The 14,679-nt window shown below is 40.5% G+C and overlaps 1 protein-coding gene across 2 annotated transcripts in view; it reads right to left on the reverse strand.

The window, feature by feature from the left end:
- Nucleotides 1-320: 320 nt before the first annotated feature.
- The window catches only part of BLTP3A (bridge-like lipid transfer protein family member 3A), a 98,838-nt gene continuing 84,479 nt past the window's right edge, over nt 321-14,679 (reverse strand). Inside the window, exons 20-21 of one of the 2 annotated variants that reach the window (XM_089677558.1) lie at nt 7,297-7,388; nt 321-2,653 (exon numbers count right to left, since the gene is read on the reverse strand). In XM_089677558.1, coding sequence (XP_089533684.1) covers nt 2,543-2,653; nt 7,297-7,388 — 203 coding nt within the window. In that variant the 3' untranslated portion in view covers nt 321-2,542. Of the gene's footprint in view, nt 2,699-7,296; nt 7,389-14,679 lie in introns of both variants that reach the window. The other variant, XM_089677557.1, reaches the window with a different exon arrangement.

The raw sequence follows: 14,679 nt of genomic DNA on the forward strand, positions 1-14,679 counted from the left end.
GATTGTGTTTCCTGTCAGGTGCAGCTAGTCATTCTCAGGTGTACTGTCCTGGAAGATGACTAGAGAAAGAGGTTTATATATTACTCTTTATAGATCCTCTATTTGGAAGAAAGTTGCTTTTGGAAAAAACAAAAATGGTGACAAAGTAAAAAAATGGTAACTGCAACATTGCAAAAGCAAAGTGTGGTCTTGTCCTGAAGTGGTTAAATGAGTCTCTAGTACAACTTGTACCTTGTCAGATGCTGATTGAGGCACAGGAGAAATACCAATCTGTAAGAAAGATACTGTTAAAGGATAATCACACAACTACTACACTACTGTTTTACTGTTAAAAATCCATTATTTTATTTTCGGTTTACAGACGAGCTTCACCAAAGTGCAGGTATGTTACTGCAACAGCATCAATCAACATTTTAGATAGTTTTATGTAAAAGTGTACACACAGCCCAACATAAACCCTTTTTTAAAGAGTAACTGAACAAATGCCTCCAGTCGTCATCAGGATGCTTGGCAGTCTTGCAAACATTATATAAATCTATAATTACCTTGGAAACAGGATTGATGCCTTTACATCATTGCCCATGTTGCTTCCATGATACAGAAAAGTGGGTAGAGTCCACATCGGTTAATTTATAGAAAACAATGGTCAGACTGAGGCAGACTCCACCTACTTATCTAAAAAACTAAAAGGGCACAGTGGGTATGTTATAGAAGCAGCTTAGTGTAAGGATGTAAGCACTGCACACAAGCCACGCAGTGCAATGGACCTAGTTAAAGTGGAACTGAACCCATTGATTTAACAGTTTCCCAAAACAGTTACATTCAAGGCATGCCACAAATGAAAAAGTCACAGTTGCTTGTACTCTCAAATAAACTGTCAAGCCGTCAAATGGCTGTTGTCATAACTGATCACATGTGCACCACGGCAGTTGCAGATCAAAGAGAGTTTAAGATGGCAGTTTCCTTGGCTGTGAAGGATAAAAGGATTTAGTTCCCTTTTAAGTAAAAATACATTTGCATATTGTTTGCAAGGCATACAAAGGCTGCCCAGTATGGACTGAGGGATTTGTTTTTTCCTTTTTTAAACTAGTTATTCATCAATGCATTCGTAACGTTTTTGCTACAATAGTTAATGTACAAATTAGGCTTAGTGTTTATAAATACTTTACATTGTTTTTACATTTGTCTGTGTTCTACATTGTAAACAAACAAGCAATCTGCACACAGTACATTGCTACAAGTGGTACAGCAAACCATTCATACTGACAATGCGCACTGCTCTCCACAGGTTAACGGTCTCTGGTTAACAGTCTCCCTGGGAGACTGTCATGTAAAAAAGGACAAGCTGGTGATGTCCATAGTGGGAGCTAATGCATGGTTTTGTCTCTCAGTTAGGATCCTAAGTGCCATTGGTTATGTGGCTCTGAATTGATCCTTGTCTGGGCAGTGAAGGATGGTACTAACTTAATATTCTGTTTTATCATTACAAATAATACTTGTTACTAGTACCATGTGGATCTAATGTAATAACAGAACGTAGACACAAAAATCTTAATTTTTGGATATGGTAAGGAAGTGTTAGAACTGCGGTTAGATCTTTTATTGCTTTTTATGTCCACATTGGGAAGTTTCTCCTTCCAGGTGAGAGAATTTGAGGGGAAAACCCTACAGATAGTAAGAGTAATGGGAGCTAGAGGGTAAGGTGAAATCTGTTAAAGGTTGGCTTTTCTTAAAGTGGTTGTAAACCTTAACCAGTGAAGTGACTGGCCTCACGTGATGCACAGAGATTAAACAGATCCTCCTTAGTCAGTCATACCTGCTTAATTGCACCATTTGTTCTATACATCCTTGTAAAACTCAGAGATGAAAAAGGTTTTTTAACAGACTCATAAATCAGGGGGTGGGGAGTTACAGTTGCACACTGTACAAGAGAGCTGAATGGATGGAAGGGACATCCCCCCATCATACAGCACATAAGAACGTAGGTGAGGTTGCCAATCACAGGCTGTGTGCTGGAGGTCCCTCCCCTGTCACCTTTTTACCTTTTGGTGTCAGTAAAACTTGTCAGACATGACTCATACAGTTAACAGAAGAACAAGGCAGCAGAGAGAAATGACACTTAGTGCTTTGGAGAGAGGCAAGTAAACACTACAGAAATATGTGCTTTGTTCTGATTTCATGACCAAAGTTTACAACCACTTTAACTATGGGGAGCTTTTCCTCACTTCCCATCTCCAGGACTGATAGTGAGCAAAAATCTCCACAAAAGGGAAGAGGACAGCAGAAAACCGTGTTGTAACCTTTCCCAAATTTACCCATACAATAAACAATTTGACTTCCACTTTAATAGTAATTTTCATCAAAGGAAAGTGTTTGTTAATCCAATATACAGTGACAGTCTTTTATTATTCATTTTTTTTTATACAAGGTGGCAACACAGTTGTAGGTTCAGCTATTAAACGGGTGCAGTATATGAAAAATCACATTTACAGTGACATCCAGTCCGCAGATTAAAGTGGTGATTCTCGTGGGCATCTTTCAATCAGATGTTGAACAGGGGGTTATATTTCCAGATTTCTTGGAGGAGCCTCTCCTCTTGCTGTTTTTGTTGTTCCAGTTTTGCCCGAGCAGCTAGCAACTCTTGCTGGAGCTCCTGCACAATAGAACCACCATTAGAGTGACCGGAGTGCGCATAAAACTAGTAAAAAAAAAAAAAACTTGATGAAATAAGTGTTTGTTTCCTTAGCAGACTATAAGAGACAATGGCAAGCATGCAATCAACTTATAGCAAGAAAGAGAAGTGAACAATTAGAGGAGTAATTCAGTAAGTCCACAATTCCTCAGTGCACAGCCCCACTATTCAAAAACATAGGAGGCCATACACCCATTTCAAATTAATAGTATAGACAGAAGTCTTTGCTGCATATATTTTAAAAAATGAGTGCAAATTAGATGGTATGGTAAATAAACTGGACTAGTGTACACTTGCAGCCAAGGGCTGTAAAAAATAGGCAGTTGAGCCACAGTTTTGTCTCCGTAGACTGACCCCTTAACACAACAGAGCGGCCAGAGGGGCTTGCACATGTTTCCTGGCCATGATGCTTTATGACCCCCCTGTTGCATTTGGCAGGCATGACCCATTGAAGTGACTAGGGCCATGCTGCAACTACACGCAATGGATGCAGTTACGATGCGTTGGTGTGAGCTTCCAGGGTTCAAACAGACGGCAACATATCACCTCCATATTCCTGTCAATGGATACTGCAAATATAAATGAACCCTTTCATTGCTGGTTCTTCTATACATTAGGGCTGGACATGATGCAGAACATTGTGATGTGGCATACAGCTTCTACAATATGACTACAAACATAATCATCTGAGATGTTTTTTCATTGTACATTATAAACCCATTATTTTACCGTTGTTACATTTACAGTACTGCTTGTACACTGAAAGTAATACATACTGAATATTAAGGTATCACATACCCTGTCTTCCAGTGACAATCATTTTATTCCACTAAATTTTATTATATTTGTTTATTTTGTCAAAATAAAAACTAAATAGATCACTGGTATCAGTAGAAATGTATTTGAGAGTCAGAGATTTCTCACTGCTCAAGGAACCCCTAGCAAACTCTGGAGGAACCCTAGTTGAGAAACCCTGATCTATATAATCATTAGTGCAGTTGAAATTGACAGATAACTGAGAAGTCTATCCCAGCATTAGACTGGAGTTCCTATTTAAAAACTTAACACACATATTAACATTTTCTGCAAAGATCAACATTCCTCAGGATTCCCATGTCCCTTCCCAAGCCGTGGAATGGAAATGATTATTGAAATCTCCAATGTGCATGTGCAGCTTGAGCAGGGTTTTGGCATGTAAGAGATGTGCCAAAAATGCAGCTCACTGCCAAGGAGATGTTGGTAATGATTTGCAGATTCTGCATTCTGACTTATACAGCCCTTATTTTAGTCTCAGCGTCAATGGTCAGTTCCTAACAGCATTCCTGTCTAGCAGAGAATGGAAATGTCTATTGTTTGCATAGTGAAAGCAGATAAGCTTCAGGATGTAACTCAGGCACCAAGCTGACAATGTGGAGAGGTGAATATTGTGACAGGTGATTTGTTGGGGAACTGTGATTGTATTGGAGAAATTTGGTGGAAAGTTTGAAGTGACACTAGCATTTGTGAAAGCTGCTCTCAGCTCCCTACTGTAGGGATGCTGGACAGAGGACATTTTCCTTTTTTTTTTCCAAGCTTTTATATGAGATTGTGTAAAATCATCTGACAGATCACATAGAGCAGAGCACTGACTTCTGCAAAGTCAGTAAGAGCGGTCGGTGAGAGCTTTCATAACCGAGGGTGCCACTCAGAGTGGTCTGCAAAGGGCTGCTCAGGCAAAAAAACAGAGGCTTCCAACTGCTGCCGGCAGAAAATTATTCTGATGAAGCACTAAAGAGAGAGGGCAATAACAGAAGGGGGAGTGTGTATTTACAAAGATCATGTTTATAATCCTTCCTCTATGCTCACTGATATTGTTCAGTTTGTATGCAAAGCAAGGCTGGGCATAGAGTGCATTTGCAAAAGGTAGAGGGGTTCCTTTAGCTTGGCTATCAATGCTGAAGTCAAATGATACTGTATGCATGCACGTGCATGGGATTTAGAGATGAAAAACTGTGGGGAAATGAAGCTATCATGAAGAGGGCAACAAGGAATACAACATACTCTATATTGCCAAAAGTATTGGGATGCCTGCCTTTACACGCCCATGAAGTTCCTCCATCCCAAACTCACTCATCCATGTCTTCATGGACCTTGCTTTCTGCACTGGTGCTCAGTCATGTTGGAACAGGAAGGGGATATCCCCAAACTGTTCCCACAAAGTTGTGAGCAAACAATTGTCCAAAATGTCTTAGTATGCGGACGCAAAGCCCAACCCCTGAAAAACAACCCCACACCATAAATCCGCCCTCCACCAAACTTTACACTTGTCACAATGCAGTCAGGCAAGTACCGTTCCTCTGGCAATTGCCAGACACAGATATATCCATCGGATTGCCAGATAGAAGCGTGATTCGTTGTTGTTGAGTTACTGTTTTTCCAAGTTGCTTCCACTTTATAATACCACTAGCAGTTGACCACGGAATATTTAGTAGCAAGGACATTTCATGAATGGACTTTATGCAGAGGTGGCAACCTATCAAGATAACACTCTTGAATTCACTGAGCTCCTGAGAGCGACCCATTCTTTCACAAATGTTTGTAGAAGCAGTCTGCATGCCTAGGTGCTTGATTTTATACACCTGTGGCTATGAAGGTGATTGGACACCTGAATCCAATGATTTGGAGGGCTGGCCCAATACTTTTGGCAAGATACTGTATAACAAAATGGCAACATTATATGAAAAGGAGGCAGCAAAGGGCATTGTTTTCATTTTGGACCACATAGTACTTTTATTGGTAATACAGTTGAAACTCGAAAAATTAGAATATCATGCAAAAGTTCATTTATTTCAGTAATGCAACTTAAAAGGTGAAACTAATATATGAGATAGACTCATTACATGCAAAGCAAGATAGTTCAAGCAGTGATTTGTCATAGTTGTGGTGATTATGGCTTACAGCTCATGAAAACCCCAAATCCACAATCTCAGAAAATTAGAATATTGTGAAAAGGTGCAATATTCTAGGCTCAAAGTGTCCCACTCTAATCAGCTAATTAAGCCATAACACCTGCAAATCTGGTTCAGTAGGAATCACAATCATGGGAAAGACTGCTGACCTGACAATTGTGCAGAAAACCATCACTTACACCCTCCATAAGGAGGGAAAGCCTCAAAAGGTAATTGCAAAAGAAGTTGGATGTTCCCAAAGTGCTGTATCAATGCACATTAATAGAAAATTATGTGGAAGGGAAAAGTGTGGAAGAAAAAGGTGCACAAGCAGCAGAGATGACCGCAGCCTGGAGAGGATTGTCAGGAAAAGGCCATTCAAAAGTGTTGGGGACTTTCTCAAGGAGTGGACTGAGGCTGGAGTCAGTGCATCAAGAGCCACCACACACAGACGGATCCTGGACATGGGCTTCAAATGTCGTATTCCTCTTGTCAAGCCCCTCCTGAACAACAAACAACGTCAGAAGCGTCTTACCTGCGCTAAAGAAAAACAGACGTGGTCTGTTGCCCAGTGGTCCAAAGTCCTCTTTTCTGATGAGAGCAACTTTTGCATCTCATTTGGAAACCAAGGACCCAGAGTATGGAGGAAGAATGGAGAGGCACACACTGCAAGATGCTTGAAGTCCAGTGTGAAGTTTCCACAGTCTGTGTTGATTTGGGGAGCCATGTCATCTGCTGGTGTTGGTCCACTGTGCTTCATTAAGTCCAAGGTCAATGCAGCTGTCTACCAGGAGATTTTGGAGCACTTCATGCTTCCTTCTGCAGACGAGCTTTATGGGGATGCTGACTTCATTTTCCAGCAGGACTTGGCACCTGCCCACACTGCCAAAAGCACCAAAACCTGGTTCAATGACCGTGGGATTACTGTGCTTGATTGGCCAGCAAACTCACCTGACCTGAACCCCATAGAGAATCTATGGGGCACTGCCAAGAGAAAGATGAGAGACATGAGACCGAACAATGCAGAAGAGCTGAAGGCCGCTATTGAAGCATCCTGGTCTTCCATAACACCTTAGCAGTGCCACAGGCTGATAGCTTCCAGGCCACGCCGCATTGAGGCAGTAATTGCTGCAAAAGGGGCCCAAACTTAGTACTGAGGACATAAGCATGCTTACACTTTTCAGAGGTCCAATATTGTTCTATGTACAATCCTTGTTTTATTGATTGCATGTAATATTCTAATTTTCTGAGATTGTGGATTTGGGGTTTTCATGAGCTATAAGCCATAATCATCACAATTATGACAAATCACGGCTTGAACTATCTTGCTTTGCATGTAATGAGTCTATCTCATATATTAGTTTCACCTTTTAAGTTGCATTACTGAAATAAATGAACTTTTGCACGATATTCTAATTTTTCGAGTTTCACCTGTATATTTAATGGTAATATTCAGTAAGTATGTTAAGTACTCTTAATTTTTGATTGTCTTAATTTTTTTTTGGTTACAGTTACACTTTAAATAGTTCCAATATTTAGGATGTATTGTATATATGAACAGTAGATTCTTATTTGAATGGATTTACCATGTAAAACATTTACCTATTGAACGTACTGTGTATACGTGTGATGTGTCTGTAAATCTAATAAAGTGCAGTGCTACTTTGCTCTTCTTACCTCCATACTTTCAGGTAATGCTTCTGAGCTAATGCTGCTATGTACAAAAGAAGGATGTGTGGCTCTGGATACAGGATCTGAAGATTCTTCACCTGAAAAGAATGTTGTAAAAAAAAAAAAAAAAAAAAAGAATTGTTCAACTATTAACAGGTTTTACAGGCTGGTTGATGGGGTGTGGTGTTGCGGTGTTGGCATGCTATAGTATTTGCCTCCTTACTTTTGGTGCATACCACCTCCCTCCTTCTTGATTCAATAGTATTTGGATGGAGTGCCCAAATTCAACAAAAGTTTTTTTGGTCATTTCTGGTGCAATACAATCAAGTATGATGGTAATTGCTGATATACTGAGTACTCAGCAAGTGGTGGTTACTTCAACTTCTCAATAGTCTGTTTGGGCCCCTCCACCAGTCATCTGATGCATCAACCTGTTTGGGATTATCTGAGAATTTTATGTCCTACTGAAATTGCATTTCAATCACCCCATATACTATCTGCCTATTTGAGCCAGTATGAACTATTTGGTGTTATATTTAATAACTCGTGAAGAAACCTGAAAAGGCGAAACATGTTGAGAGAAATATTGTACCAGATTTATATTTCCGAATAAGTATTATCATGATTTTTTTATATACTTGAATGTATTTTAAATTGATTTGACAATAAACATTGTAATATTTTAGCTCTTATTGTTCTATTAAATTTTTTGGCACCTTTAAAATCCCATTATTTTCCTTTCTATGTGAGGAATTTTTTCTCCTCATCTTTTTCTCTTCTTATTTTTCTCTTGTCTGCTCTTGGCATATTTTCCAATATTAGGGATGTTGTACCGTTGCACTCCCTTCTGAATACAATTCTTCTTCTTCTTTCAGGTTTTACAGGTTATTAGAACAGATTTGGTTCTTAAATTGTTACTAAACCCAGGACCCTTCATTCACTATATCTGGTCTCCCACAGTACACAGAACATGCAAATGCAATTATTTTAGTAAATATAAACTGCTAAATACCTTTTCCCATCAGCAGTTATGGCAGTCTTGTGACTTCTATCAGTGTCCAGCAGAGCACTGGTTTAAAGCTTGCAGAAGGAGTTTTCAATCTCCCCTGATTGTTTTATAAGGCTTCAGGACCCCTGACCATCTGTCTAGTCAGTGCCGATTGGCCTTGTGCTGATCACATGCACTCTCTCAAGAAAAAAAGTAAACTTTCTAGCAATACACACCAAATTGATCATTTGCAGCTCGCCCCCAAGGCTCTGTTCTATTAGAAGATGGATTGGGGACATTAGAAGAAGAGGAGGATCAGAGAAAACAGGATCAAACATCCTTATTACACAATGCAGAGGATTAACCCCTTGGGTTCCACAGTGAGTATAACAAGATTGCTTTACTGCATAGACACGCTGATTTTACTGTTGTGTGTTTAGTAACACTTTAAATGTGTAAATTCAGCCAATGCTAATAAGTCACTTTTGGAAATAGGATCAGAATGTCCAAAAGCAGTCCAACTAAGGGATGGGCAATACAGTGAACAAACTCTAAAGGCCAAAGAAAACAACAGAAAACTGGGGACTGCCTGCAGTTCAAAGAGACGCCCAAAGGACCTTATGCATAAAGCTGTAATTGGACAAAGCCTCCACATATAGCATGTAGAATTTAGAAAACTTGTCAACAAAAGACCAGGTGGTAGCCTTGAAAAGTGTCAAAAGGCCAAAGTAGCACTCACAGATCTAGCAGATTGCACCTTGAAAGGAAAGGGTCCTTGACACCATAGGTTTGACTGATGGGAAAGAGAAGCCGATACACCTTTTCAGGGTACATCCAGGATGACAAAATGGCAATCAAGTCTTTCAGAAAGAAGCAGTGACTGAAAGATAAATGCACACATCCTGAACCACATTCAAACCATGGAAAGAAATTTCCTTTTGGTGAACTGGAGCCAGACAGAGGGATGGAAGAAAAATGTCCTGTTTGACGTGAAAAACAGAAACTGTCATAGGGAAAGAAGTAAGAACTGGGCAAAAACAAAGAAGGTTCTTTGTAAGATAAGGTTGCCTCACAGGTGACAGCTACAAGAAACACCAGTTTACGGGTGAGAGAAGAAAGAGGAATGGGTACAAAAGGCAGTTCTTGAAGTGCAAAAGGAACTATATTCAGGTTCCACCGTCACTGGGGAATGAATTTGGAGGAGACCCCTGTACAAAGGTCTTATTCAAAGAGTGAGAGACCAATAATCTCTGAAAAGGATAAAAAGCGCAAAAACCTGACCTATGACAGTGATGAGAGCCAAACAGTGGTCCAGAGAAAATCCTGGGGTGTAAGCTCCAATACTCATACCAAGTGCACTATGCCTTTCACATCCCATGATGGTAATTTAGGACAAAGGATCCTGATGAACTGGCAATGCTTACCAGGCATATCACAGCTGCTTGGGCCAGTATGGATGAATGCCATCAATCTTGATCTTGCAAAATAGACATGTAAGAAGCCTTTTTATATATAATTTAGGTCAAAGTGTATTGATCCCAAAAAGCAACCAGGCATTCACTGCTTAGGCTAGAGAATTCCTTACCAGTAACTACACATTTGACAGTCCTTATCTGCAGCACAGATCCTGGAACAATCCAGGATACAGGGACCACTGCCCCTGGGTCCAGATGCTGCCAGTTGATTAAATATTTTGCCTAACTGCCTATGCCTGGGATGTACACAGCTGACAAGGCTAGAGCACAAAGTATATATAAGAATGTGAAAATCTGTTAAGGACAGGATCAACTCTCCCTCTGTTTCTGCTAGAAGACTCCTGGTCCCTCCCTGATAATTGATGTATGCCACTGACCCTACAAAAAAAGACCCTATGCTGTATAAACAGTCAGAATTCCAGGATGTTGATCAGGAGACAAGACTCCTCCAGGACCCTCCCCATGCAAATAGACGCATCCATCATGAGCATCTTTCAAAGATAGTAAGAAAATATTTCCTTGACTCCAAAGCCAACAAGCCAGGGACAACCTGGTCCCCAGTGAAAAACAGATCAGTCTTTCCAGAGACAGGTTCAACCTGTCCCATGATGACTGAATGTTGCATTCCAGAGATCTGGAGTTAAACTGGTCGAATGGAACTCTATCAAGAACAGATACAACCTTGTACACAAAAACGTTCCAGAGTCTGGCACTTTAGCCAGAGTGCCCTACACATACAGTTGTGTTCAAAATAGCATCACTAACCTGATCAATCACTGTTTTTGGTAGAAATTATATTTCTACATGGCAAATAATTTACTAGCAGGTGTAGTAGAGTAATAGAAATCCAACAGACCCAACAGTCATGACATGCATGCTGCTGATTCTGTGTAATTGAATCACTAATTGAAAGGGGCATGTTCAAAATAATAGCAGTGTGGAGTTCTATTAGTGAGGTCATTCATTCTTTGAAAAACAGGTGGCAATTATTGCCCTTATTTAAGGAAGGAAGGCAGCAAATGTTGTACATGCTGGTTACAGTGCATTTCTCTCTGAAATTTTGAGGAAAATGGGTCATTCCAGACATGGTTCAGAAGAACAGCGTACCTTGATTAAAAAGTTGATTGGAGAGGGGAAAACATATAAAGAAATGCAGAAAATGATAGGCTGCTCAGCTAAAATGATTGCAAATGCTTTAAAATGGCAACCAAAACCTGAAAGGCGTGGAAGAAAGCAAAAAACTACCATTCGAATGGATAAAATAGCCAAAATGGCAAGGACTCAGCCAACAATCAGCTCCAGGAAGATCAAAGAAGGTCTAAGGTTACCTGTGAGTACTGTTACAATTAGAAGACGCCTATGTGAAGCCAAGCTATCTGCAAGAAGCCTCCGCAAAGTCCCACTGTTGAAAAAAAACACATGTACTGAAGAGGTTACAATTTGCCAAAGAGCGCATTGACTGGCCTAAAGAGAAATGGCGGAACATATTGTGGACTGATGAAAGTAAGATTGTTCTTTTTGGGTCTAGTGGCCGGAGACAGTTTGTCAGGCGACCCCCAAACACTGAATTCAAGCCACAGTACACTGTGAAGACAGTGAAGCATGGTTGCGCAAGCATCATGATATGGGGATGTTTCTCATACTACAGTGTTAGGCCTATTTATTGCATACCAGGGATCATGGATCAGTTTGAATACATCATAATACTTGAAGAGGTCATGCTGCCTTATGCTGAAGAGGAAATGCCCTTGAAATGGGAGTTCCAACAAGACAACGACCCCAAACACACCAGTAAATGTGCAACATCTTGGTTCCAGACCAACAAGATTGACGTTATGGAGTGGCCAGCCCAATCCCCGGATCTTAATCCAATAGAAAACCTGTGGGGTGACATCAAAAATGCAGTTTCTGAGGCAAAACCAAGAAATAGAGAAGAACTGTGGAATGTAGTTCAATCATCCTGGGCTGGAATACCTGTTCACAAGTGCCAGAAGTTGGTTGACTCCATGCAACACAGATGTACTGCAGTTCTCAGAAACAGTGCTTATACAACTAAATATTAATTAAGTGATTCAAAGGAAAGCAAAATCTTCAAACATTTTTCAGTTTATATAGTGAATGTTTAAGTTTGTAAAGAAGAATACAAACACTGATATTTTTTTGAACAGTCTACCATTCACTTTTCTTCAATTTTTTTAGAGGAAAAACACAAATTTGATATATTTCTCTTCATGTTTTGATTTGGAATAGGATGTTTAGTGTTCCCAATGCATTTGTGTGTATGGAAATAAAAGCTATTAGAAGGATTTTGAGCTTTATTCACTTTTTTCAACACACTGCTATTATTTTGAACACAACTGTATGTACTGACATGAGACACATACGAGAAATTAGACAAGAGGCTTCCAGAAAAAACTGTCACAGCTGAGGTTAATGCTACAGCTGCATGTTCCACATGCCCAATAAGCAAGGGGTAAACTGCACCAGTGATTGGATTTCTTTTAAGGGATTTTGACCAATCTGACATGGTTTGACAAAGTAAAGTCATAGCCATGATCAGGTGAAGGGCAGGAGCCACCAGAGAGAAAAAAAAACTTTATAAAGGGCTTCCAACCGCTTAACAATTGGGTCATTGAAGACAGGTGCATCCTCCATCATTTTAGTATGCTTCCTTTTAAGATGAGACACAGCCAGACCCACAGTGGGAATGCTACTTCTGTCTAAAATCCTCATCAAGAGGATACATGGCTAACAAGCACTGAGGGAAGGGGAAGCAAATAACTAATCAGGATGCTTACAATCCTTAATGAGAAATATTTGGAAAAACAGGTACAAGTCTTTGCAGCCTTAGGAGATTGCACTGGTAGAAAAAAATGTGCCGATTCTCTAGATTGGTGTTTGGTGTTAGATTGGCAGCATCATTAAGAGGAAAAATTGTTTCTTTTAATTTGGGCATAATAGCAATGGTATGCAACTCTTTGGGGGTTAGGCTCATCAATCAAGGACTGAAGAGAATCAGACAGTCCCTGACAGCCGATGGCTCAGAAGCTGCTAGGGCCGTGAGCAAATCGGATACAGAATCTGCAGTAGAGGACACAGGAGAGTGCTTGTGGCCTCTGTGGTCAGAGTCAGTAATCAACTGGGTGATTCAAGGCAAAGTCTTCCATGACTGTAGCAAAGACCTAAGCTGAAAGAGCACAGGACGCAGCTACAACTTGCGGAGCTAAAGAGAACTCCAAGGATAAAACAGACTCAAAAAGCAGAGGGCAACCTGACTCCATGCTGTAAACATCATCACTGTCAGTAGGTGTGCTACAAGTGTCCTGGAGCTGTTACAAGAAAGTGAGCTGGAGGCACTCAGAACAGCAGAATTGTTCCTTTCCATGTCTAGAATCAGACACATTGGGGTTTATTTACTAAAGCTGGAGAGTCCGAAATCAGACTCCCTTCTGCATAGAAACCAATCAGCTTCTAACCTCAGCTTCTTCAATGAAGCTTTGGCAATGAAACCTGGAAGCTGATTGGTTTCTATGCAGAAGTGAGTCTGATTTTGCACTCTCCAGCTTTAGTAAATAAACCCCATTGCGACTGCATGACCGTAATGCAAGGTATATGCTAAAGGTATATGGCAAAGCCTCAAGTACTCAAAAAATTCAGACTGGAAGCACGTGAGGGTTGGATAGGGGCAGGTGACCAAAGTCATTTATGGGCGGGCAGCAGGTAAGCAGGAGCAGCAGTGGGGAGATGCTTTCTCAGTACTGAATAGTGAGAAAGAGCATAGATCAAATGAAGATAACTTTTACTGATCCAGAGTCGATAAAATGCCCTACATGGAACGCAGTTGTCCAAAGTTTACTGCTATATTAGCCGTGCAGTGGATTCTGAACGTGAAAATCCAAGAGCCAAGCTGAAGACAACCGTGCCGGATAGCTGCAATCGAAGAAACAAAGCTCCGGCAATGATGTAGACAACAGTCTTGATTGGAAAACAAAATTGAAGAAAAGAAGTTCTAGCAAAGATAGGTTCACTTTAACACAGCAGACACTAATAAAAGATGTCCATCCTCCTAGGACACTAACACTATCAGGCATACTGATAGTAAGGGATTATCCTTTGCTGGCCTGAAGTTTTTTGGTTGCCAGTATCCAATTCTCTTATAGGTGTCAGTATAACCGAAGGTTAAAGACTTCCTTTGACCCTCAATGGACAGGAAAGAAAAGATTTCTAACAATCCATCCCTAAACTCTATAGCTGCATGTAATGTTAAGAAATGCACCTTCAAAGTTGCACATTCAGGTAGTAAAGTTTCTGACAGTTCAGAAATGTCTGCTTTGTTTTTACATTAAAGAGCTGGCAAACTTTCAGAATTCTGCTCCCCATAGAAATAAAAGTTAGGATTTCTGTGCCTTTGTTTGAACTTTGAAGATAAATTTCCCAAAAATGTCTATAGCTACAGAGTTGAACAGGGGCATATGTTAAACTGCTTTTAGGGCTCTTTCATTTGTGTGGCCAGGAGGAAGGAAAAACAGGCGGTAGAACCGCGGTTGTACCCCCACACAACCATCCACCAATCAAAGACATGTAGCTGCCCAAGGCTGAATGCATGCCATGTCAAAAATTATACCCCCTAATATATTTTTGGTGGGCAGTACCACTGCCGAATGGGCCCATAATCATATTCAATGCACTTGAGTGTGGCATGGTGGGTCGGCATTTTCAGGGTTAAAACAGGCAGTGAGGAGGAGACATATCACCTCCTCCTTGCCTGCCACAAACCCTAGGAAAAGCAATCCTCCAAGGGGTACCAAAAGTAAAAAATGAGCCTTTACAGGCTGTCCAGAATATGTAAATACCTAAATCAGTCGTAAACCGCCAAAAAAAAAAAAAATCGGGCCCCCTGCATGTTTTTCTCATAATGTGCTAGTA

The sequence above is a fragment of the Staurois parvus genome, unplaced genomic scaffold, assembly GCF_062004578.1.
Source record: "Staurois parvus isolate SC_StPar_1 unplaced genomic scaffold, SC_StPar_1.0 ptg000188l, whole genome shotgun sequence".
NCBI lineage: Eukaryota > Metazoa > Chordata > Amphibia > Anura > Ranidae > Staurois > Staurois parvus.